This window comes from Geotrypetes seraphini, chromosome 2 (assembly GCF_902459505.1).
Source record: "Geotrypetes seraphini chromosome 2, aGeoSer1.1, whole genome shotgun sequence".
NCBI lineage: Eukaryota > Metazoa > Chordata > Amphibia > Gymnophiona > Dermophiidae > Geotrypetes > Geotrypetes seraphini.
The window spans coordinates 22,421,944-22,447,335 of NC_047085.1; the positions used below are offsets into that span (position 1 = coordinate 22,421,944).

Below are 25,392 nucleotides of genomic sequence, written 5' to 3' on the forward strand. Positions count from 1 at the left end.
GAAAGCATTATATGCCAGCCCCCCATGGAAAAACATGTATGTGTGCTACCCTATTCCGGCAAAGCCACTCAGGTGGCCAACATCATACACAAACGTTTTAGCCATGCACGAGGTGTTTAAAGAGGGCCCATGCATGGCATTTAAAAGACCAAAAAACCTAGCCAACCATCTAACTACAGTGAGACCTATCACAGATGTGAGGGGGAATGTTATTTCACTTGGCCATAGGGCATGCAATGATTGTAGTATGTGTGCCACTTCTTTAAATGAGGACACTTTAACCAATCCGAGCAACGGGAAAACCTATAAATTAAAGGGCTCAACATCTTGTCAATCCACTGAAGTAAACTATGGCATTACTTGCCCATGCCCCCTGATGTATGTTGGATGCACTACAAGACAAATACGTACCCATCTTATTGAACATAAGAGCAGGTTACATATCTCTGTCATTAATGCCCCTTTGGTATTGCACTGTATGGAGAAGTCCCACAAGTTCGAAGATTAGAGGTGGTTAGTGATTGAACATATAGCTGAATCGTTTGTTGGTAACAGGAGAGTCTACTTACATCAAAGTGAACAGTACTGGATTGTGGAATTGGACACTGTTATACCAGGGGGATTGCATGAAAATCTGGAATGGAGTGTCTTATGAAAGCGGTTGACTTTTGAACAGTCTTGCTGTCTAGCCCTGGTAAAATTGGGGGGTCATCAGGGCTCCCGGTAATACTTTTCTTTAAAAACACTGAACACAAACATAAATCCTTTTATTTCTTTCAACATTTTTATTTTTTGGTGTGTACGTCCCTTGGAGTTAATAAAGTTTTTAGTGACATTACATCAGACGCATGATGTTCAGTTCAACTGAAATAGTTGATTTGTCTGTACCCCTATAACTCGCTAGCGGCGCCATGGATTTTCTCTTGGGCTTGCTCTCCTCTCTTGCCGTGTTCGAACATTGTTTTTTTAGTCCCTAAGAATTTGCTCCTGAAGAAGGGAATATACCTGAAACTGGGCACAGTTGAGCCATGGAATAACCACAAGGAGAATTACTATCTGGAGAACTGTTAAGTTTATTATAAATTTGATTAATCGCTTATTCAAAAAACCGTCAAGCAACTGAAGAGTACTTGACATAAGTACTATGAAATCGCTAGTTTGAGCACCTTTTGGTTTGGTGGATTCCAATTTTGTATTATATAGTTGAAAATTTATCACAGAAACACTTTTTTGAGTGGGTTCACTATTATTTAAAAGCACTAGATGTAAGCCTATGATGGTGCTAAAGTGGCTTGAGAAATAGCCCTTTTCATAGTATATAAGCCAGGAATTCAGGTTTCCTGAGACCGATAGCTTTTACTTTTGCACTGAGGTTATATCAAACAAAAAAATATTATCAAACGTGGCTTTTAGCCTTTTAGAGATTGTACAAACTTGTAACCCACCACTTCCAAAATGGAATAGAGGAAAACTTATAATTGCCCTGTATTGTTAGCATGGAATATTGCTAAAACCTTGGGTTTTGGCCAGGTACTAGTGACCTGGATTGGCCACCGTGAGAACGGGCTACTGGACTTGATGGACCATTGGTCTGACCCAGTAAGGCTATTCTTATGTTCAACAATGCTGTCTGTAGCTGGCGCCAAGCTCTGGAATGCGCTGCCTGGTAATCTGCGATTCTGTAATGGGAGATTGAACTTTAAGAAAATGTCAAAAAGACAATTATTTCAAAGGGAAAAAATAGTAATCATTCCTTACAGAATTTTGTTAATGGCTTCCAAACATCCTTAAATTTCTTATAATGCCCCTGTTGTATGGCTGTCACACGCTCCATTTTAAAAATGTGGCATAAAGAGTTCCACCAGAAATTATAATTCAACCAGTCCCAGTTTTTCCAGCTCTTCATAATAAGTTGTATGGCAACCCCTGTCATAATAAATAGAAGTTTATTATTATGAAAAGATATTTGGCTTTTAGCTCTCGTTGACGTGCCAAATAGCACAGTATCATACGTCAATGCTACTGGATTTTCCAATAAATTATTCACTTGACCCAAATGATTCTCCAAAATCTAAATATAAAGGGACAATAGAACAGCAGATGATCCAATGTCCCTACATCTAGATGACAGTGCCAGCATCTATTAGACTTAGAACTATCCAATTTCTATAAATGAACAGGGGTCCAAAAAGCTCTATGTAACAAAAAGAAACCATGTTTGTCTCATAGATGCAGACGCCGTACATCTCATCCTCCAAGTCCAAATTTGTGGCCATTGAGACGCAGAAATCTGCTGCTTTATCTCAATGCTCCAAATGAATATACACGTCCAAGGTGGGTGGGGATGGGGGATACTTTGATTTACTTATGGTTGAGGGCAACTGTTGGGTATATACGGGGGGGGGGTTTGATATATTTGATATGAAATATAATTTGATAGAATATTAAGTGCTGTTAAAATGTAAAATCCTCTATAATAAAATCCTAAGCGCGCATGCACACTTAGGACGGCATGTTCCCTGACAGCATGCTGTGTCCCTCTGTGCCGAATTCCATTTTCGAACACAAAGGCAGGGAATACGTTGGCGACTCCCTCCCTCCTGCCCTCACTCACTGTAAGGCCTGCTGGGAGAGTGCGCGGGCCTCCCTACTCTCCAGCTTCTCCAGGCTTTGTCTTCCACCGAAGCGCCAGACCTCTCCACAGCACCCAGGGAGCATTGTAAGGCCTGCTGCCACCGCTGCTGCTCTTTTGTCTGCCCTCCTCTTCAAAGAGGGAGAAGGCCTACTGCTGGACAGGGGGAGCAGAGAAGGGGTACTGCTGAACAGGGGGGAGGTGAAAAGAAGGGAGAAGGGCTACTGCTGGACAGGGGGAGCAGGCAAAGGGTGGTGGTAGACAGCCGAGGAAAGAGAGAGACAGAAAGAAAAAAAGACAGACAGAAAGCAGCCAAGGAGAGAGAAAAAAAGAAAGACAGACACACACATCTATTCTAGCACCCGTTAATGTAATGGGCTTAAAGCCTAATGTTTCTATATTATGTTGCACTTATTGTTAGTTTTAAACTGAATAAAGTGTTTGTTTGTTTTTTAAACACAATTATTTGTCAATGCCTTCCTGTGCTAATGCAATTCTCTATTAATTATTTCCTGTCCTGTAAATGATTTTATGGGATCTTGTGTTTCCATCTTGTAGGATGAATTTAAAGAAGGTTTTAATAATGATACCGTTAGTTAATTTCTTCTTGTGTTTGTCTTGTTGAAACATGTCTAGCATTTCTTAAATATGTATGCATGTAATTTTGTAAACCGCATAGTTATTATGCAGTATATAAATTTTTAAATAAATAAATACTATACTTGAACTGTAACTCAATTTGAGCTCAGATTTAAAAATAGGGTTATTATATCTAAAATCCAAATATCCTTCCCCCACTTTAGCTCTATGTTTCTTCACCCTCCCCGTCTCATATCTAAATATTTTTCATATTGTGCTAGCAAATAGCAATTGTCTGCTCTTGCCTTTCATCCACAACTTTGTACCTCTCTGCCATTTCCAACCCTGCCTTTCCCTCTGGCACTTAATTTATTCTCTCATATCTGCAACTCATCACCTATCACCAGTTCAAAAAATTATCCTGTGATGACAACTCCATTCAATTATAATTCCATTTCTAATCTTCCATTTCTGTGCAGAGGCATTAAGAAAATATTTTTCTCACCTCTGTGAAATCTGTTTTGCAACATCATCCTTGTTTAGCCCAGGCAGGCTTTTGTTTGGGCTGTCCTTCTTAAAATCTTGCTTCCCACTGAATAAAAATCTCTTCTCCATTCTCCTAGTTCACAAAGCTTGGTGTATAGTATAAGCAAGCAACAAAATGGAACATAACAGAAAAAAAACAAGCTTTTTTTTCAGTTTAGTTAAAATAGTAAACACAAATGGTTTAAATCTGAAACTAAATAATACTGTAACCCATTGCAAGCCTTGAAATTAATTAAATGAAATGGAAGTACAACTTAAAGGTGGCCAGGTTCAAATTCCAAATATGCCTTATAATATTGAGCAGGTCACTTAACCCTCACTTGACTTATATGTAAGGTGCTTCTGTGTACAGAGTAGGATGTGTGAATGATAGCATTAGATGATCCTGAGTTAGCCAAATAGATTTTAAAAAGGCAATGAAAAAGCCTGGAGGATGTTTGGGTGCATAAAGTAATGGCCACAGGAGAAAAAAAAAGAGGTGATAGCACATCTTTGTAAGTCTGAGATGAGGCCTCATTTGGAGTGGTATGTGCAATTTTGGAAATCACTCATTCAAATAGATATAAACAGGATGGAGTCAGTTTGGAGAGCGACTACTAAAATGATCAGTTTTCTTTATCACAAAATATATAGAGAAACACTTTGGAAGAAAGATGGGAGAGAGGAAATACAGAAACATACACCTCTATGCTTACCAGTCATATCCTGAACTATAAACTTTATGCTACTATTTATTTGAAGATAGAAGCTTAAGAAACAAGATGGGAGAGTTAGAATATATTGCACTAAATGAAAAGATAGATATAATAGGCATCTCTGAGACTTGGTGGAAGGAAAATAACCAATAGGACACTGTGATACTGGGTTACAAACTATATTATAGTGATAAAGTGGATCCAGTTCGTGAAAGCGTAGCATTATATGTTAAGAAGGGCCTTGAATAGACTAAAAATTTCTACTGGAACCAAAACACACCTTAGAATCCCTATGGGTGTAAATACTGTGTGTAAAGGGGAAAAGGATAATGATAGGAGTGTACTACTGTCCACCTGACCAGGATGAACAGACAGAGGCTAAAATGTTAATACAAATTAGAAAGGCCAATGAACTAGGTAACACAATATTAGAGTGATTTAAATTATTCTGATAATGACTGGGTAAATGTAACGTCGGAGTATGCTAGGGAGGTGAAATTCCTTGATGAAATCAAGGACTGTTTTATGGAGCAACTGGTTCAGGAACCGACAAGAGGCGAAGCAATTCTAGACAGAGTTCTTATTGGAGCTTATGAATTGGTGCAGGAGGTAATGATGCTGGGGCCATTAGATAAGTGATCCTAACCTAGAAATATAGAATCATGATGGTAGATAAAGGCCAAATGGCCCATCTGCAGCATCCCATTATCTCCTCTCCCTAAGAGATCCCATGTGCCTGTCCCATGCTTTTTTGAATTCAGACAGTCTTTGTCTCTACTACCTCTACCGGAAGATTATTCCATGATCAGATTTGATATAATCTCTGAAGTACACACAGGAAATACAATACAATAGCATTTAATGTTAAAAAGAAGATTATGATACATGAGGAGAATGGTAAAAAACAAAAATAGAGGAGCTGCTGCAAAGGTCAGAAATTTACATCAGGTGTGGATGTTGTTTAAAAATGCCATCCTGGAAGCCCAGCCAGATATATTCCATGTATTAAAAAAGGAGGGAGGACAGAAGACAAAACAACTGTCAAGTGAGGTGAAGGAAGCTATTACAGCTAAAAGAAAAGTCTTCAGAAAGTGGAAGAAAGATCTAACTGAAAATAGTACACAGCATAAGGAATGGCAAGAAAATGCAAGGTGCTGTTAAAGCAAAGAGAGACCTTGAAAAGAGATCGCATTAGAGGCAAAAGAATATATATTTAAAACTTTATGCACTGTATATTAAAAGCAAGAAGCTGGGAAAAGAATTAGTTGTACTGCTAGATGACCAAGGGGTAAAAGGGGATCTCAGGGAAGACAAGGCCATTATGAAGAAATTAAATGAATTCTTTGCTTCGGTCTTTACCAAGGAAGAAGGGGAGATACCAGTGCCAGAAATGGTATTCAATGCGGATAAATCAGAGAAACTGAAACAAATCTTTTTAACACCAGAAGATGTAGTGGGGCAATATGATAAATTGAACAGTAGCAAAGCACCTGGATCTGATGGTATGCATCAGAGAGTACTGATAGAATTGAAGAATGAACTTGCAGAGCTACTGTTAATAATTTATCATTTATCTTTAAAATCCAACATGGTACCAGAATTATCCCAGGACAAGCAGGCAGCATATTCTCATAGATGGGTGATGTCATCCACAGAGCCCGGTACAGAAAGTGCAAAAGTGTACTGTCATTTTAACTTCAGAAGTCTCGAAACCACCCGTACTGTGCATGCGCAAGTGCCTTACCACCTGATGCTGACTCGCAGATCCATCAGTTCTTAGTCTCCTGCGAAGCTAAGAAGTTGCGTTTTTGGAGTGTCTTCAAAAACACTGGGTTTTTTTCATATTTTTGCCTTCCCCTTTTTTCTTCTTTTTCTCCTCTCAGTAGGCCGGCTTTATTGATCAATTTTTGGGTTCTACTTCACTCAATTACTGCTACAGTTGGGTCCTTCGACCTCGCTGCAGCTATTTTTCTATTGATGTCCAAGCCTTCCTGCGGATCTAAAACGTGTTCTTAATAATAATAATAATTTATTCTTATATACCACCAGACCACAAATGGTTCTAGGTGGTTCACAGTAGATAAGGCTGAACATCCAGTGAATATACAGTTCAAAAAGATACATCAATTTCTAGAATGTACACAATACATGTTATATTTAAAAAGCAATTAGGAAGCTTGGGTTACAAATTTGTCAAATAATTGTGTCTTTAATAGTTTTCTAAAAAATGATAGGATGAGACTCCTGGCATAATTTTGCCAAACCAGGCATTCATTTTGGCTGCCTGGAAAGAGAGAGTTCTCTCAAGAAATCTCTTAAAACGACTCAATTTGAAAGTAGGATATGTGAATATCTGGACTCTATGTGTGGGCTTATTGGAGTGATTTAAAGAGAAATGGGAAACAAGGTAACCTGGGGACATACCGAAGATTGATTTGAAGCAAATACATGCAAATTTGAATAAAACTTTAGCCTCAATCGGTAGCCAGTGTAATTTTTGGTAATAAGGAGTAAGTAACATGCTCCCATTTTTTCAGACCGAGAATCAGTTGGACAGTAGTGTTTTGAACCACTCTTAGTTTTTTGGAAGATTTTCTTATAGGCGCCCAGGTAGATTATATTACAATATCGATGACTGAACTAACAAACGAAAGGAAGCTGTATCAAAATATTTCTTAATGGTTCGGAGTTTCCAAAGAACTGAGAAAAATTTCCTGAGTAACAAATGTCTGTTGTTTTAAGGTAAGGTGTCATAAGAACATAACATAAGAACATAAGCAGTGCCTCTGCTGGGTCAGACCAGAGGTCCATCATGCCCAGCAGTCCGCTCACGTGGCGGCCATCAGGTCCAGGACCTGTATAGTAATCCTCTATCTATACCTTTCTATCCTCTTTTCCTTCAGGAAATTATCCAATCCCTTCTTGAATCCCAAAACTGTACTCTGTCCTATCACACCCTCTGGAAGCGCATTCAAGGTGTCCAACACCCTTTGGGTGAAGAAGAACTTCCTAGCACTGGTTCTGAATCTGTCCCCTCTCAATTTTTCCGAATGCCCTCTCGTTCTTGTAGTTTTTGAAAGTTTGAAGAATCTGTCCCTCTCCACTTTCTCTATGCCCTTCATGATCTTTTAAGTCTCTATCATATTCCCTCTAAGCCTCCTCTTTTCCAGGGAAAAAAGCCCCAGTTTATCTAATCTTTCAGCATATGAAAGGTTTTCCATACCTTTTATCAATTGCGTTGCTCTTTTCTGAACCCTCTCGAGTATCGCCATATCTTTCTTAAGGTACAGCGACCAGTATTGGATGCAGTATTCCAGATGCGGGTGCACCATCGCCCGATACAATGGCAGGATAACTTCTTTCATTCTGGTTGTAATACCTTTGTTGCACTGTACCAACAGCTTCATTGTCCTGTCCATCATCACCCCAACTCCTTTTCTAGGGTACTTTCACCCATTACCAGCCCTCCCGTCGTATAGCTGTACTTCGAGTTTCCGTTTCCTACATGCAAGACTTTACATTTTTCTACATTAAACTTTATCTGCCATTTCGTCACCCACTCTTCTAGTTTGTTCAGGTCCCTTTGTAGATCCTCACAGTCCTCTTTGGTCCTAACTCCACTAAATAGTTTGGTGTCGTCTACGAATTTTATTACTTCGCAGTTCGTCCCTGTTTCTAGATTGTTTATAAATACATTGAACAGATCTAAAGTCACTCCCAATATTTTTATGAACTGTTCTATAGGATAGCCACAACCATTCAGGTGTATCATTGATTCTTTAATCTTGTCATGAGGACTTGCAAGAAAAAATTAGGTTTTTCAGGGTTCAGTTTCAATTTGAAATCAATTATCCAGAATTCAATCTGTTTCAGAATAATTGCTATAAAATTTGTTATCTCTACTGTCAGACACGTTAGTGGGATGACTATAGTGAAGTCGTCAGCATAAATATAAAACCTAAGATTTAAACTTTGCAAGAGATTTCCCAATGATGCAAGGTAAATATTAAACCGGGTCGGAGATAAAGGTGAGCCTTGAGGAACCCAGCATATGTTTATCCGACGATAAGAGAGTTCATCATCCTTGAACACTTAGCACGATCTACTGCCCAGGAAACTTGGAACCAGTTCAGGACATTTCCCGAAATACCAATAGATCTAAGCAGTCAGTTAAAATAGTATGGTCGACCAGATCAAAAGTGCTACTTAAATCAAGTTGCAGAATCAAAGCGCTTGTACCCTGACTAAATAATGTGTGGAGATAATCTAACAGGGAAGCCAAGATTGTTTCGGTACTGAAACCCGATCAAAAACCTGACTGCATTTCCCAAGAATTACAAACTTCCACAGTTTTGCTCCAAACTATATTCACCACATCATCTACGATCTAATGCCTTCCTAATAGATTAGACCTGTGGGTCACGTCCCTTTGGGGGTTGAACAACCCTTTCACAGGGGTCACCTAACACCATCGGGAAAACACATATTTCCGAAGGTCTTAGGCAGTGTTCTTCAACCGCCGGTCCGTGGACCAGTGCCCAAGACAGTGTTCTTCAGCCACCGGTTCATGGTGCGATCAACGCGGCGTCTTCGATCCGGCTCCCTGAGTGCTGCAGTGCACAAAGCTGTGGGAAAAGGCTCCTATGCATGGCCTGTGCCTAAACCAGAAGCCTTCTCTCTAATGTCTCAACGTTAGAGGGAAGGCTTCCAGATGAGGCACGGGACGCGTGCAAAGAGCTGCTGCCCACAGCTTTGTGCTCCCACTCAGGGAGCTGGCGCGAAGATGCTGCGTTGATCGCAAAGTGGACCAGCCCAAAGATAACACCGGGGGGCAGGCCAGAAGGCAAGGCAAGGCACATGGAGGAAGAGAGACAACAACGGTAGAGGAAATGCTTTTATTTTTTTATTTAGTGATTGATTTGTCTGTTCAGGAAGAAATGCATTTGTTTCTTTTCCTCTGGGGTTGTATTGCTTGCAGAGTCTTGCATCTTAGGGTTTGTTTGTAAATATTATTACTTTTAGTTTTTGGTCCTGCATTTGCATGGGGTTATCTGTTTTCTGGTAGGAATGAATGTTAAAAAGCATGCAGTGTGCTTTGTGTATTTTAATTTTGTGGTTAATCATTATGGGGTCATTTTTACGAAGCTGCTTTAGTGGCTTTAGCACACGCATATTTTTAGCGCGCGGTAACCCCCGACTGCTCAAGAGGAGGCGGTTGTGGCTAGTGCGGCTGGCAAATTAGCACATGCTGTTATGTGCGTTAAACTGCTAACATGGCTTCGTAAAAGGAGCCCTATGTGTTATTAATACAATTATATTGTGTAAATATATGAAAAATGAATGGATAAAATGGTGTTACTATTATGGGGCAGGGTCTGGGGCAGAGATTGAGTGGAGATGGGCACGACTTAGCCCAGTGTTCTTCAATTGCCAGTCCACGGACCTTTGCCAGTCCGCGGACCTGTGCCAGTCCACAAAATAATTATTTTATTTCCACCGGTCCATAGGTGTCAAAAGGTTGAAGAACACTGGTCTTAGGAACCGAGACACCGCTCCTCTATCTGTCTCCAGGCGGGTCTGACCACATGTAGATACGCCCACATACATTTCTTTGTAATTAGAAATAAATATTTCACAATATATAATTACATATTGTTTTTCTGATTAATCACTATTCTTTAATTATGTTCAATTTGTAACAATGAAAATACATCCTGCATATCAGATATTTGCATTACGATTCATAATAGTAGCAAAATTACAGTTTTGAAGTAGCAACGAAAATAATTTTATGGTTGGGGGTTACCACAACATGAGGAATTGTATTAAAGGGTCGTGGCATTAGGAAGGTTGCGAACCACTGGATTAGACAGACCTATTTCTCTAGGTACCTTTAATAGGGAAACTTCTATTCAAACTAAAATAGGAGCCAGCTACAATTGCTCCGAGATGGCCACGATAAGCCCTGGTTCTAGCTTCTTCTACTTCAACTCAGTGCCAGGGAGCCCATCCCTCTGCAGATTTACCCACTGTTATCAGTCAGAATGAAGGGTCCCTACTTCACCCCAATCTATTTTTATTGGCTCTAACAGCTTAGTACCCCTCTTCCAATAATAATAATAACAGTTTATATACCGCAGGACCGTAAAGTTCTATGCGGTTTACAATACTTAGAAATGTTACAGATTGAATGAACAAACAAAGTACAAATTTAGCGACAGGTGATTCTTGCACTCGGTTGTTAAGGACTAAGATTGAATGGGTTGGTCTCCTAAGTATTTCAGGAATAGATGTGTTTTCAGACGTTTCCTGAATTCTCCATAGGTAGTAGGCACAAGCAATTGTTCAAGGTCTTTACCCCATAATGCTGCTTGATGTGCGAGAAGATGTTGATGATGACTTTTAAATTTATACCCTCTAACCGGTGGAGAAACGAAGTTCAGGTGTGAGCTTTGCTTATGTCTGTTGGTTGAGAAAGAGAAAAGGTCTATTATGTATTTAGGGGCTAAGCCATAAAGTACCTTGAAGCAAAAACAACCAAACTTGAATTTCACACGTGCCTCCATTGGTACATAAGAACATAAGACGTTGCCTCCGCTGAGGCAGACCAGAGGTCCATCCTGCCCAGCGGTCCATTCTCGCGGCAGCCCATCAGGCCTAATTGTCTGAACAGTGTCCCCGACTAATTTTGTAACTCTCTCTAAACCTCTAATCCTATCCCTATTACCTACCTCTACTCCTATCTGTACCCCTCAATCCCTTTGTCCTCCAGGTACCTGTCCAGACCCTCTTTGAAGCCCTGTAGCGTGTTCCTGCTTATCACATCCTCCGGTAGCGCGTTCCATGTATCCACCACCCTCTGAGTGAAAAAGAACTTCCTGGAAAAACCTTTCCCCTTTCAATTTCTCTGAGTGCTCCCTTGTACTTGTGGTTCCCCGTAATTTGAAAAATCTGTCCCTGTCTACTCTTTCTATGCCCTTGATGATCTTGAAGGTTTCTATCATGTCTCCTCTAAGTCTCCGCTTTTCCAGGGAGAAAAGCCCCAGCTTCTTCAGTCTGTCAGTATATGAGAGGTCTTCCATACCTTTATTAGCTTAGTTGCTCTTCTCTGGACTCTCTCAAGTACCGCCATGTCCTTCTTGAGGTACGGTGACCAGTACTGGACACAGTACTCCAGGTGCGGGCGCACCATTGCACGATACAGTGGCAGGATGACTTCCTTTGTCCTGGTCGTGATACCCTTCTTAATGATGCCCAACATTCTGTTTGCCTTCCTTGAGCTTTGGCGCACTGCGCCGATGCTTTCAATGATGTGTCTACCATCACTCCCAGGTCTCTTTCAAGGTTACTCACCCCTAGCGGTGATCCCCCCATTTTGTAAGTGAACATCGGGCTCTTTTTCCCTACATGCATGACCTTGCATTTCCCTATGTTGAAGCTCATTTGCCACTTTTTGGCCCACTCTTCCAGCGCTGTCAGATCTTTTTGGAGATTTTTGCAGTCCTCCTTGCTTTCAACCCTGCTGTATAATTTGGTGTCATCCGCAAATTTAATAACCTGAAATTTTGTTCCCGCTTCCAGGTCATTAATAAATATATTGAACAGGAGCGGTCCCAGCACCGAGCCCTGCGGAACTCCGCTCGTGACCCATTGCCAGTCTGAGTAATGGCCCTTTATTCCAACCCTCTGTTTCCTGTCCGCCAGCCAGTTTATGATCCATCGGTGGACCTCTCCTTGCACCCCGTGGTTCCATAGCTTCCTTAGCAGTCTTTCATGTCGAAGGCTTTTTGGAAGTCAAGGTAAATGATGTCTATAGAATCCCCTTTATCCACCTGGCTGTTTACCCTCTCAAAGAAGTATAATAAGTTCGTGAGGCATGACCTGCCCTTGCAGAAGCCATGCTGGCTCGGCTTTAGCTGCCCAGTGTTTTCGATGTGTTCCCAGATGCAGTCTTTAATCAGCGCTTCCATCATCTTTCCCGGGACCGAGGTCATGCTCACCGGCCTGTAGTTTCCTGGGTCTCCCCTTGAGCCTTTCTTGAAGATGGGTGTGACATTTGCTATTTTCCAGTCTTCCGGAATCTCTCCAGTTTTTAAGGATAGGTTGCATATTTGTCTAAGTGGCTCAGCTATTTCGTTCCTTAGTTCCTTGAGTACCCTTGGGTGAATGCCGTCCGGACCTGGCGATTTGTCACTCTTTAGCCTGTCTATCTGCCTGAGGACATCCACTTTGCTTACCTCTAGTTGGACCAGATTTTCTTCCTGATCTCCTTTTACGATCTCCTCGGGTTCCGGAATGTTGGTTGTGTCCTCCCTCGTGAAGACTGAAGTGAAGAACTCATTTGGTAGCCAGTGTAAAAGTCGATAGGAAGGTGTCACATGATCAAACTTCTTCAATCCACAAAGTAGTCTAACTGCTGTATTTTGAACCAGTTGCAATCGCCGCATGTATTTCTGACGGAGTGCCAAGTAGGCGATGTTACAATAATCGAGTTGACTCAGAATAAGGGATTGTACTAGAATTTGAAATGATGAGGCATCGAAGTAAGCTCTGATGGACTGAAGTTTCCAGAGGGTATAAAAGATTTTTCTGATCAAGGAGTCCACCTGGTCTTTCATGGTCAGGTTTTGGTCCAATGTTACACCCAATATCTTCATAGTGGGTTGAATTGGATAGCTGAGGTTGTTGATGCACATTGGTGCTTTAGTGTCGAGTGGGTATGGCGCTGCTATGAAAAATTTTGTTTTCTCTGAGTTTAGTTTTAGTCTGAATTCGGTCATCCATTGCTCCATCCGATTTAATACTTCTGTTGCTTTGGGGATGACTTCCGAGACAGAGTTGGTGAATGGGATAATTATTGTGAAGTCATCAGCGTAGCTAAATAGTTTTATCCCCAGCTGGGATAGTTGTGCACCCAGCGAGGACATGTAAACATTGAAGAGCAAAGGGGATAGCGGTGATCCTTGTGGCACGCCAGATGGATTGCTCCATGTATCTGAGAGATTGTGATTAAAACGGACTTGGTATGTGCGTGATATAAGGAAACCTCGAAAACAGTTCAGTACTTCTCCTCTGATTCCGATTGCGTCTAGGCCTTGTAACAGTTTTCCATGGTCTACTAAGTCAAAGGCGGAACTCATGTCAAATTGCATGATTAGGGCATTGAGGCCCTTACTGAACAAGTAGCGCAAATTGTCCAGAATGGCCGCAATTACCGTTTCAGTGCTAAATAGAGGCCTAAAACCAGATTGAGTTTCATGCAGGAGGGAGAATTGGTCAAGGTATTCCATAAGTTGGGTGTGTACCAGTCCTTCCATGATTTTTACCATAAATGGAATAGATGCTACAGGTCTATAGTTGGTTATTGATGTTGCTGGTTCTTTACAATTTTTTGGGATTGGGGTTATTATAATATGACCATTGTTGGTGAGGAAATTTCCATTATATAGGTTATTGGTTAGATAATTCAATAAGGATAATTTAAAGCCTAATGGAGCTGCTTTCATAATCTCTGGGGGACATGAGTCCAAGACACAGTATGAATTAGAGTATTTGTTATATAATTTGATGTAGTTGTTCCAATCTGAGTTGTGGAAGGAACTCCAGATCATATCCGCTGGTATTTCATTTCTTGGTATATCGATTGATTGATGTTCGTATGCAGGAATTGTTGAGTAGTTGTTTCTTAGATTTTTGATTTTTGAGTCGAAGTGTTGTGCTAGTTCGTTTGCTGAGGATGGTTTGGCATTATGCATGGGTTGAGTGTGGCGTGTGGTGTCGAATAGGCTTGTAACTATGTTGAACAGTTCTTTTGTATTGGCTCCTTTTGAGCCAGTATTAGATGAGTTGATTTTGGATGAGTAAAATGTTTTACGTTTTTCTTTTATCTGTTGTTTGTAGAGTTTTATGTTGGATCTCCAGATGTTTCGGTCTGACGCTTTTCCCGTTTTTTTCCAGATTCTCTCTAATCGTCTTACTGATTGTTTCATTGTTAGGAGTTCGACGTCAAACCATTTGTTGTATTTGTTTGAACAACTTTTGCTCTTTCGTATTGGGGTAATTTTATCTAAGATGGACGTGCTAGTTTTCATCCAGTGAGCATGGAAGCCAAATTCTTCTTCTTCTACTATCTTTGCTTGTAGATCATATTGTGACCAATATTCCTCTGGATTGATATGGCCCCTTGTGAGGTGATCTCTTTTTGTCCGTGGTCGTGTCTTAGTTTTTAGCTGGGTCCAAATTAGATTGAAATAATATGTGAAATGGTCGGACCAAATATCATGACACCATGTACCGTTTGAGAGAGAGATGGGAGGGTCTGTGTTTTCTTTTATGGATATCGCTACAATGTCTAGGTGATGGCCTTTTTCATGCGTTTGAGTTGGTGAAGGGAAATTGTAATTGAGTAGCGAAAGAAAGTTTTGAAAGTCTTTCGCTTCTGGATTGTCTATTTCATCTAGATGTAAGTTTATGTCTCCTGCGATTAGGTTATGTGATGAAGTGATTGAGTTGTGTAGGACGAATTCGCAGAAGTCCTCCCTAGCTTTTGACCAGCTTTTCGGCGGAACATAAAAAAGTATACAAGAAAGGGAGTCTTCTAGTTCCTTATTGCTAATTTTGCAAGCTAATATTTCTAATTGATCGGTCATTTTGGAGTCCAGAAGTTCAACTACAAATCCTTCTTTGGCAACAATTGCTAATCCTCCCCCCCCCCCCCTTCTTCCTTCGCAATTTAGCGTGTGTATTTTAAAATTATCTGGTATGAGATCATTTATTATTGGGTCAGCTTCAGACAGAAGCCATGTTTCTGTTAGAAAGAGACAGGCTATTTGCTTGTTGATGATCCAATCCTTAATTAAGAATGCTTTGTTCCTGACAGATCTGGTGTTGAAATATGCACAGGGAACAGAAGTAGATGCGATAGGTTTGGTGGGTGTAGTTGTTCTGATAGGTTTTACTTCCCTTATCTTTTTGTTTTTTGTGCTGCGTTGATGTCTTCCATTGCTTGAGATTACCTTGATCTGATTTTCTCTATCTTCTTGTTGGTTGATTATAGACCTAGTGTGTAAAGCAGGGTAATGGGTTAAGTGTAGCTGTGGATAGAGTGACTTAACCTCCTTAATGTTATTGCATATTAAATAGATTAGTAGGAGCAATATGAGATGGATGCTTGTAGGTTGAACTGACTTCTTCTTGTCCTAATGGCTATTTGATACTTCCTGTGTCGGGGGAGAGAGCAGATCGCTTGCCTGCAGGCACGGGGCCGGCCTCCTGCCTTTCTCTCCTGCTGCCCACTGGTATCTATGCTGATTTATAAGTTTCCCCGCTGGTATTGGTGCTGGTTCTTAAGTTTCCCCGCTGGTTCGGGGATGGACAGATCAATTCTTTTGCCTGCAGGGTCGGGCTCCTGCCTCCGCTGGTATGGGTGCTGATTTATAAGTTTCCCTGCTGATGTTGGTTCTCATTTTGAGTTTCCCCGCTGGTGTTGGTGCTAGTTTTGGGAAGGATGGTTTGGGGGATGGGCGGGTCAATTCACTTGCCTGCAGAGTCGGGCTCCTACCTGCTGGTATTGGTGCTGATTTTTAAGTTTCCCTGCTGGTGTCAGTGTTGGTTTTAAGTTTCCCTGCTGGTATCGGTGTTGGTTTTAAGTTTCCCTGCTGGGTCGGGGGAAGGGTGGATCAATTCGCTGGTATCGGTGCTGGTATTGCTGCTGATTTTTAAGTTTCCCTGCTGGTATCGGTGTAGATTTCTAGGTTTTCCTGTTGGTTCGGGGGATGGGGAATCAATTTGTTTGCTTGCAGGATCGGGCTCCTGCTTTAGTCCCCTGCCCTCTGGTATCAGTGCCGATCCTCCAGGTTTCCCGTGGATTGTCTGCTCACGGGGTCAGGCTCCTGCTCTCCCTCTCCTCCCCACGCTGGTTCCTAGAGGCCGACGAAGGCAGCAGCACATCCGCGGCGCTCCTCGTTCAGCTCCCATGCGCAGCGCCTGGGAGCACGGTCGCTTAGATCCCGATTGTGTCTCTCCGCTCCACCACTGCATCCAGACGGGGAGCGCTGCTATCGTGGGTTGTGGCGGCACTAGTGGGGGAGAGCGGCACTGCTGTAGGTCTCCCGCAGTGGCCTCGGCCCTGATCCAGGCTCTCTGCCGCGCCTCTTTCTTGGCTCTATGCTGTAGAGTGCAGCTCTCCACTGCGGCATGTGGGCGACTCTTCCCCACCAGGACGCGCGTCGGGTGGATGCCGGGCGGGCTGATGCTAGGCGGGTATCGACAGTGGTGGTTCCCGTGGCGTCCTGGCCTCGGCTTTCCCGCCGCCTCACTGCCCCAGCTCCTGGGCGCGGCATGCAGCTCTCCACCCCAGCGCCCGAAGGCTCTCTGCCATGATGCGGCATCTAAAGGAGATCGAAAGCGGTCGAAAAGGCCAAAGGCAAACGTCTAACTGAAATTAAATGAAATTAAAGGTAAACGGAATTAAATGAAACCAGAAATGAAAACTAAAAATAAAAGAATGAGTAACGCGAAAATGAGCAAGCAGCGCGACCTCCTTGCTCCTTGCCCTCTCGTTCTCGTGACTGAATGATACTCATCTCTCTGCTCCAGTTTCAGCTATCATTGATGCTGCCAGGAAACCTTCCACGCAATGTTGCTATCATTTTAAGTGGACTTGCTTCACTTCCTTTTTTATACAGCAAGCTCTACTTTCGGATACATGTCTCCTGTCTTCAGTATTGAATTACCCATTACAGCTCTAAAGACTACTTCAGTTAGAGTGCACCTTAGTGCCATCAGTGCCTTTCACATTCCTCTTCACAATAAACCTCTGGCTACACACCCATTGGTTTCTAAATTTATGAAGGAACTGATGCACACAAAACTTCCAATCAAAGCCCCTTCAGTTTCTTGGAACCTCAGTGTTTTACTTTCCAGTCTCATGAAGCCACCATTTGAGCCATTGGCATCTTCATCTCTCAAAAACCTCACATGGAAAGTAGTCTTCTTTATTTGCATCACTTCAGCTCGATACATCAACGAACTTCAAGCTCTAGTTTCAGATCCACCTTATACAACCTTCTACCATGACAGAGCACTCATTCCAAAATCCAACCAAAGTCATTTTGGAATTTCATCTCTACCAGTCTATAGTTCTATGTGTTTTGTTTCCAAGACCACATTCCAATCCGGGTGAAGCTGCACTTCATACATTGGGCTGTAAACATTATTTGGCTTATTACTTGAATTGTGCAAATCCTCATAGAGCCTCTATTCGCTATTCCTCTCATTTGATCCTAACAGACTCAGAACTCTGGTTACCAAGAGAACAATCTCTACATGGTTAGCAGACTACATCTTCTGCTATGCTCAGACTGTACTAACATTAGAAGGTCGAGTCACAGCACACAATGTTAGAGCAATGGCAGCCTCAGTTGCTTTTGTTCCACTCTATAAAGCTGGCACCTGGTCTTCAATACATACTTTCATGTCCTATTACTGTATGGAGACTCATTCCAGACAGGACAGTCTGTTTGACAAAACAGTTATACAAAATTTATTCTCTACATAAGTGCCAACTTCCCTCCATCCCTTTACAAATAGCTAGGGAGTGCCATCTGTGAGAATATACTGCTTGTGTCACAAGTGGAGTGCCGCAGGGTTCGGTGCTTGCACCCGTGCTCTTCAACATATTAAACAACCTGGAAATTGGTACAACGAGTGAGGTGATTAAATTTGCAGACGAGACGAAGTTATTCAGAGTAGTGAAGATGTAGGAGGATTGCGAAGACCTGCAACGTGACATAAACATGCTCGAGAAATGGGCCGCGACATGGCAAATGAGGTTTAACGTGGATAAGTGTAAGGTGATGCATGTCAGTAACAAAAATCTTATACACAAATACAGGATGTCTGGTGCAATACTTGGAGAGACCCACAGGAAGTACTAGTCGACAAGTCAATGAAGCCGTCTGCGCAATGCGAGGCTACGGAAAAAAGGGTGAACAGAATGCTAGGAATGATGAAGAGGAGGATCACAAACAGATCGGAGAAGGTTATCATGCTGCTGTATCGGGCCATGGTATGCCCTCACCTGGAATACTGTGTCCAGCACTGGTCGCCATACATGAAGAAGGACATGGTACTACTCAAAAGGGTCCAGAGAAGAGTGACTAAAATGGTTAAGGGGCTGGTGGAGTTGCTGTACAATGAGAAATTAGAGAAACTGGACCTCTTCTCCCTTGAAAAGAAGAGACTGAGAGGGGACATAATCAAAATATTCAAGATAATGAAGGGAATAGACTTAGTAGATAAAGACAGGTTGTTCACCCTCTCCAAGGTAGAGAGAACGAGAGGGCACTCTCTAAAGTTAAAAGGGGATTGATTCCGTACAAATGTAAGGAAATTCTTCTTCACCCAGAGAGTGGTAGAAAACTGGAACGCTCTTCTGGAGGCTGTTATAGGGGAAAACACCCTCCAGGGATTCAAGACAAAGTCAGACAAGTTCCTGCTGAACCGGAACATACGCAGGTAAGTCTAGTCTCAGGGCACTGGCCTTTGACCTAATGGCCACCGCATGAGCGGACTACTGGGCACGATGGACCACTGGTCTGTCCCAGCAGTGGCAATTCTTATGTTCTTGTTTGCCTGGATGTAAAGCACAGTTACTTACCTGTAACAGGTGTTATCCAGGGACAGCAGGCATAAATTTTCACAACCTTCCCTCTTCCTCTAGTTGGCATCTTAGCTGGAGCTCCTGGGATTTGTAGTAAATTATCCCAAATCAAAATCTTCAACCAGTTCAGAGTTGGAGTTTATTTGAACTCTCCTAGACATCATCCAAGGCTGAGATTTCTACCGTAATGAAATGGACAGGCACATTTCTGCTGGGCACATTTCTGCTGGGCACATTTCTGCTGGACAAATTCTATACCTCCTCGATCACATGCCTTCAATAGTCCATGTAACATCATTGGCTCCACTTCACTTGTGGGTGTGGGTGTCCCAGTGGACTTTTCTCCTCTCAGTGGTTTCAAGCCACAGGGATACTCTCAGCTCGCATTAACGTTACCCCAGCTCTGAGTGACTCTCTCCAGTGGTGGATGCTTCCACACAGTCTAATCTGGGGACTTTTTTCAACCCTCTCCACATCAAAAGTTCTTACAATGGATGCCTCAATGATCAGTTGGAGAGCTCACCTTGATGGCCTTTACACACAGGGTTCTTCACATCAACCTCTTAGAATTACCTGTAATCTGGAATGCTCTCTAGTCATTTCAGGACTGTTGCCTCCATCAGGTAGTCCTTGTCCACACAGACAATCAGGTTGCAATGTATTACTTGAACAAACAAGAGGAAACAGTCTCTCACCACCTCTGTCAAGAAGAAATCCACATATGGACTTGGGCAGCTGCCTGAAGAATACTGCTCAGGGCTGTTTATTTGACTTGAAAACAGAATGTTCTTGTGGACAAATTGAACAGAGTCCTCCAGCCCCACAAGTGGTTCCCTCCTTGGTGTCCATCCTGGTATCATCTTCAAAAAGGCAAACCTTATCTTCTAACTGTTTGGCAATGTTGCTCACAATCATATTGAACAAAATTGGTCCCATCACCGATCCCTGAGGCACTCCACTGCTCATCCATCCTTCCTCCAAGCGAATTCCATTAACTACTAACCTCTGATTGTCCCTTAACCAGTTTCTTATCCAGGTCACAACTTTTGGTCCTATATTCAGCCCAAGTTTATTCAAGAGTGGGTGGTGGATGCCTGGAATGCACTCCTGAGGGAGGTGGTGGAGAGGAAAACTGTGATGGAATTTAAAAAAGTGAGGGTTGAACACAGATGATTGCTAATTAGAATATGAATGTGCAAACTTTCACAGTCTGAATCCAGCATAGGAGATGGTTTGGATAGGCTGGAGTGAGCTTCAATGGCAACTCTAGTAGTTGGAACCTAAGGACAGTACTGGGTAGATTTCTAAGGTCTATGGCCCCAAAATAAGAAAGAAAAGACATTTTAATTTAATCATGAAATTGCAATGTCTGTGATTACAGGGCAGACTGTATGGATCATTCAGGTCTTTATCTGCCATCATTTACTGTTACTATACATCTCCGGGAAACTTGCTGCATTATCCATGCATGTTCCTATGTCTGACAAATCTGTCCGACTCTCTTTAACCATATCCTTAATTTTGCCTTTCACTAAGGTAATATCAATCTCTATCTCCAAAATCTACCTTTTCACATTCTCATTGTTTATGCTGCTCACTGCATTCAAGTCATCTTGCTGCATATCTTGTTTGGCCTCACCATATGGCCCTATAATTGTTCACTTCTCTGTAGCCTAATTCCTTACCTTACTGTCTTCAATTTTTTTTCACTGACATATTCCCACTCCTAGTTCCTTTTAGAGCAGTGCATTTAGTTTTTTTGTCACAGGTTGGTTCTGTTGAGTGTGTCCACAGAATAAGATTTGTATTTTCTGATTAGAGCACCTGTTTCAGGCGTCCAAGCTTTCCAGTTATGTCTGATGCTCTTAAAGCAGTTTCGCTGTATGTTGTTGTGAATTATAAAAAAAAAAAAAAAAAAGATGAACTATAAAAGTAGGGTATACACTGTATAATAAAAATGCTAATCTTATTGTCTGAAAAAGTAAGCAAGAATTTCTCTTATAGATATTTCCAAATCTCTCTCTCTCTACAGCTTCCAAAGGGAAATTGCCTATCAAATGGATGGCTCCAGAATCAATAAATTTTAGGCGTTTTACCTCAGCTAGTGATGTATGGATGTTTGGTAAGTATTACTATATATGAAAAAAAGAAATCTGCTATCCAGCATTCACCATAAAAAAGAGTGGTAATAAAAATAGTTTTTATGAAATTTGTTACTTTAAGAATTACTTTAGTCTAAAAAAGTCAGAATTTGACTTGAGCTGGTTCAAACTTAAAACAGGTATCAATGTACTGTGCTCTATAGCACAGTTCTTCAACCGTCGGTCCGCGGACCGGTGCCAGTCCGCAAAAAAATGTTGCCGGTCCACAAAGGATTCGGGTCCCCAGCCACAGGAAAAAGTGCCGGCGTCAGCTGACGTGCAACTTCCTGTTGCCGGCGCTATGCCGACACTCCTGCCTTCCACCTCCTACTCCTGCCGCGTATGTCTCTGCACCCCCAGACAAGCAGGGGCAGCTTTGTGTGCTTTTAACTTCGGCACACAGCTGCCCCTAGGCAGTATTTTAGCGCGGTTTCATGAGGCAGCCTCGGAGCCTTTGATAGGCCGGCCCACATCGCATCATCAAAGCGGGCCGGCCTACCAAAGGCCCCGAGGCTGCCTCATGAAACCGCAGCTAAAATACTGCTTAGGGGCATCTGTGTGCCGAAGTTAAAAGCACACAGAGCTGCCGCTAGCCTACATAGAGGAAACATTTGCTGGAGAGGGAAGGGAGTAGGGGTGCTCCTGGACAAGGAAGGGGAAAGGGCTACTGCTGACAGGGGAGAAGGGGAAGGGAAGGGACGAGAGTTACTGTTGGATAAGAGGAGGAGGAAAGGGAGAAGGGGTACTCCTGGACAAGGGAGGGGAAAGGGCTACTGTTGACAGGGGAGAAGGGGAAGGGAAGGGACGAGAGTTACTGTTGGATAAGAGGAGGAGGAAAGGGAGAAGGGGTACTCCTGGACAAGGGAGGGGAAGGGGCTACTGCTGACAGGGGAGAAGGGGAAGGGAAGGGACGAGAATTACTGTTGGATAACGGGAGGAGGAAAGGGAGAAGGGGTACTCCTGGACAAGGGAGGGGAAGGGGGTACTGCTGACAGGGGAGAAGGGAAGGGATGAGAGTTACTGTTGGATAAGAGGAGGAGGAAAGGGAGAAGGGGTACTCCTGGACAAGGGAGGGGAAAGGGCTACTGCTGACAAGGGAGAAGGGGAAGGGACGAGAGTTACTGTTGGATAAGAGGAGGAGGAAAGGGAGAAGGGGTACTCCTGGACAAGGGAGGGGAAGGGGCTACTGCTGACAGGGGAGAAGGGGAAGGGAAGGGACAAGAATTACTGTTGGATAACAGAGGAGGAAAGGGAGAAGGGGTACTCCTGGACAAGGGAGGGGAAGGGGGTACTGCTGACAGGGGAGAAGGGAAGGGATGAGAGTTACTGTTGGATAAGAGGAGGAGGAAAGGGAGAAGGGGTACTCCTGGACAAGGGAGGGGAAAGGGCTACTGCTGACAAGGGAGAAGGGGAAGGGAAGGGACGAGAGTTACTGTTGGATAAGAGGAGGAGGAAAGGGAGAAGGGGTACTCCTGGACAAGGGAGGGGAAGGGGCTACTGCTGACAAGGGGAGAAGGGGAAGGGAAGGGACGAGAGTTACTGTTGGATAAGAGGAGGAGGAAAGGGAGAAGGGGTACTCCTGGACAAGGGAGGGGAAGGGGCTACTGCTGTCAGGGGAGAAGGGGAAGGGAAGGGACGAGAATTACTGTTGGATAACGGGAGGAGGAAAGGGAGAAGGGGTACTCCTGGACAAGGGAGGGGAAGGAGCTACTGCTGACAGGGGAGAAGGGGAAGGGATGATAATTACTGTTGGATAAGGGGAGGAAGAAAGGGAGAAGGTACTGCTGGACAGGGGAGGAGGAACATTGGAAGGAAACAGCTGGCAGGGAGATTAGAGGAGGGGAAGGAGTCAGGATGGAATGGAGAGATCAGATGAGGGAAAGGGGAGAGACAGAGGAATGACAAAGTAGAAAGAGATTGATGCTGGGAAGGGGGATCAGATGAAAAATAAGGAAAGAGGGACAAAGATGCTAGATCTGGTATAGGAGAGAGGGGCATAGAAAGAACGCAGATACCATATGGAAGGGGGAGGGGTAGAGGGCAGACAGTGGATGGAAGAGGCAGATGCTGGATTGAAGAGACAGAGGGCAGACGCTGGATGGAAGAGAGTGAAAAGAAGATGAAAGCAGAAACCAGAGACGACAAAAGGTAGAAAAAAATAATTTTATTTCTATTTTGTGATTAGAATATATCAGATTTAAAATATGTATCCTGCTAGAGCTGATGTTAGACATAACTGGGGAGTGCAAAGCCCAGGCAGTGCGTCTTTAGCTTCCAGCTGGCTTAGGGCTCTCTCTGACCAGGAGGCAGTTGCCCTAGTTCCACTCCCCTAACACCATTCCTGCCATGTGTGACTGTGGTATTCTGTTAGCATGATATTTGTGTAGCATTCTGTAATAATTTGGCTTATTCAGTTTTCTTGATAGTAGAGGGGATATATGTGAAGGGGAGGGGAGACGGGGGTTTTGTTGATCCTTGCCCTGTATTATTTATATTTATAAAATGACAATTGTACAGAATATTGTTTCTTTTTATACTTTAATAAAATATGTTCAATATAAAATCATAACTATTTGAGGCTTGTGCGGATGGGATCAGATGGTTAATGGGACCGAGCGCGCGGGGATGGGGCGGCAATGGGGTTTTTAAAAATTTCAGTCTTATAGTTTGCCGGTCCACGAAATAATTATTTTATTTCCGCCGGTCCATAGGTGTAAAAAGGTTGAAGAACACTGCTCTATAGCTTCAAGCCCTAACCCCTAAGTTATGATATATACAGTACCTCCACTGGAGTAGAAGGTACATTCTTTACTCAAAAACTTAAAATTTTTGTGATATCCAACAATATTTCTTGTTGCTTAAAAGTTAATATACACTAATAGCACCAGCATAATTCATTAATTTAACACCATTTTTTAACTCGTCACTCACCATAGAGTCTCCAATATGCTTCTTTTCCATTGACATCGAGATTTCAGAAATGATTTGCGTCAAATAGTAAATTGAACATAGTTTCCATTCACAGTCAAAGCACTCTATAAAACTTAATTCAAAAATTTGTATTTATTTATTTAATTCATTTTCTATCCCATTCTCCCCAACAAGCTCAGAACAGAATAAAGGTTAACATATATTGTATACAGACAAAAGATTTGCAATTTGCTATGTTTATAGTACAGTGTTTTATCCTAACTTGATATATATAGAGGATCAACATACATTTAATGTACATTTCTTCTTAACCTTATGGCATTAGGCAGGGGGATTAGGTGATAATTTTTTTATTGCTTTCTTAAAGTTTAGAAGCCCTTCAAGGGGTTTGGTCCATGGGGGCAGTTGATTCCATTAGTTTGGTATGAAATGGAAGTAGAATCGTCGTCTGATGTTTTGTAGTTGAAGGGTATGACTAAGGGGGTATTTGAAGACATGTTTCCTCCTGGGAGCAGAGCAGCCTATTTGGGATATATAGAGGAAGCTTAGCTGGCATGTAGCCGGTCACACTAGACCGACATTTAACACTAGCAGAACACATGAACTTAGTGGTACAAAAATGCTTTTTTACATTGTGGAAATTAAGAACCATAAAAAAATATTTTGATCCTTTATCGTTCAGACTATTGGTGCAGGCATTAGTTTTATATTGTAACATCATCTATTTAGCAGCACCCAAAAAAATTTCTAAGGATAATTCAGAATACATCTGTTCAATTGATTTTTGGTTTAAAAAAGAACTAACATATTAGTCCATATTATCGTTTACTTCATTGGCTGCCTTTGAAGGCAAGAATATTATTAAAATTTTCCTGTATCTGCTTTAAGCTGATATCGGGATTGTCTCCAGCTTACCTTTTTCCTCATTTTGTGTTGCATAGACCATCAAGAGAAACTAGAAACTTCTACTTATTTGCTTATCCAAAAATTAATGGGTGTAAATATAAAACCTTCTTAGATAGGACCCTAGCATTTCAAGCTGGTAGGCAACAATCTTGGTTAGGTAAATGTATTCAGCAAGCTATGTTATCGGAAATTAATTAAGACCACTTTGTTCAATAAGTTTATTACTTGAGAGTTTTATTATTGAAATTCTATTTTACAAACATTTGTATTTTTTTACTGTATTATTGTATTTCGCTGATT

General features: G+C 42.3%; 1 protein-coding gene across 16 annotated transcripts in view; it reads left to right on the plus strand.

Moving 5' to 3' along the window:
* The window catches only part of PTK2 (protein tyrosine kinase 2), a 779,173-nt gene that overhangs the window by 526,758 nt on the left and 227,023 nt on the right, over positions 1 to 25,392 (plus strand). For 15 of the 16 annotated variants that reach the window (XM_033930844.1, XM_033930848.1, XM_033930835.1 and 12 more), the window contains one exon: positions 21,147 to 21,236. In XM_033930844.1, coding sequence (XP_033786735.1) covers positions 21,147 to 21,236 — 90 coding nt within the window. Of the gene's footprint in view, positions 1 to 21,146; positions 21,237 to 25,392 lie in introns of those variants that run through there. The other variant, XR_004538103.1, reaches the window with a different exon arrangement.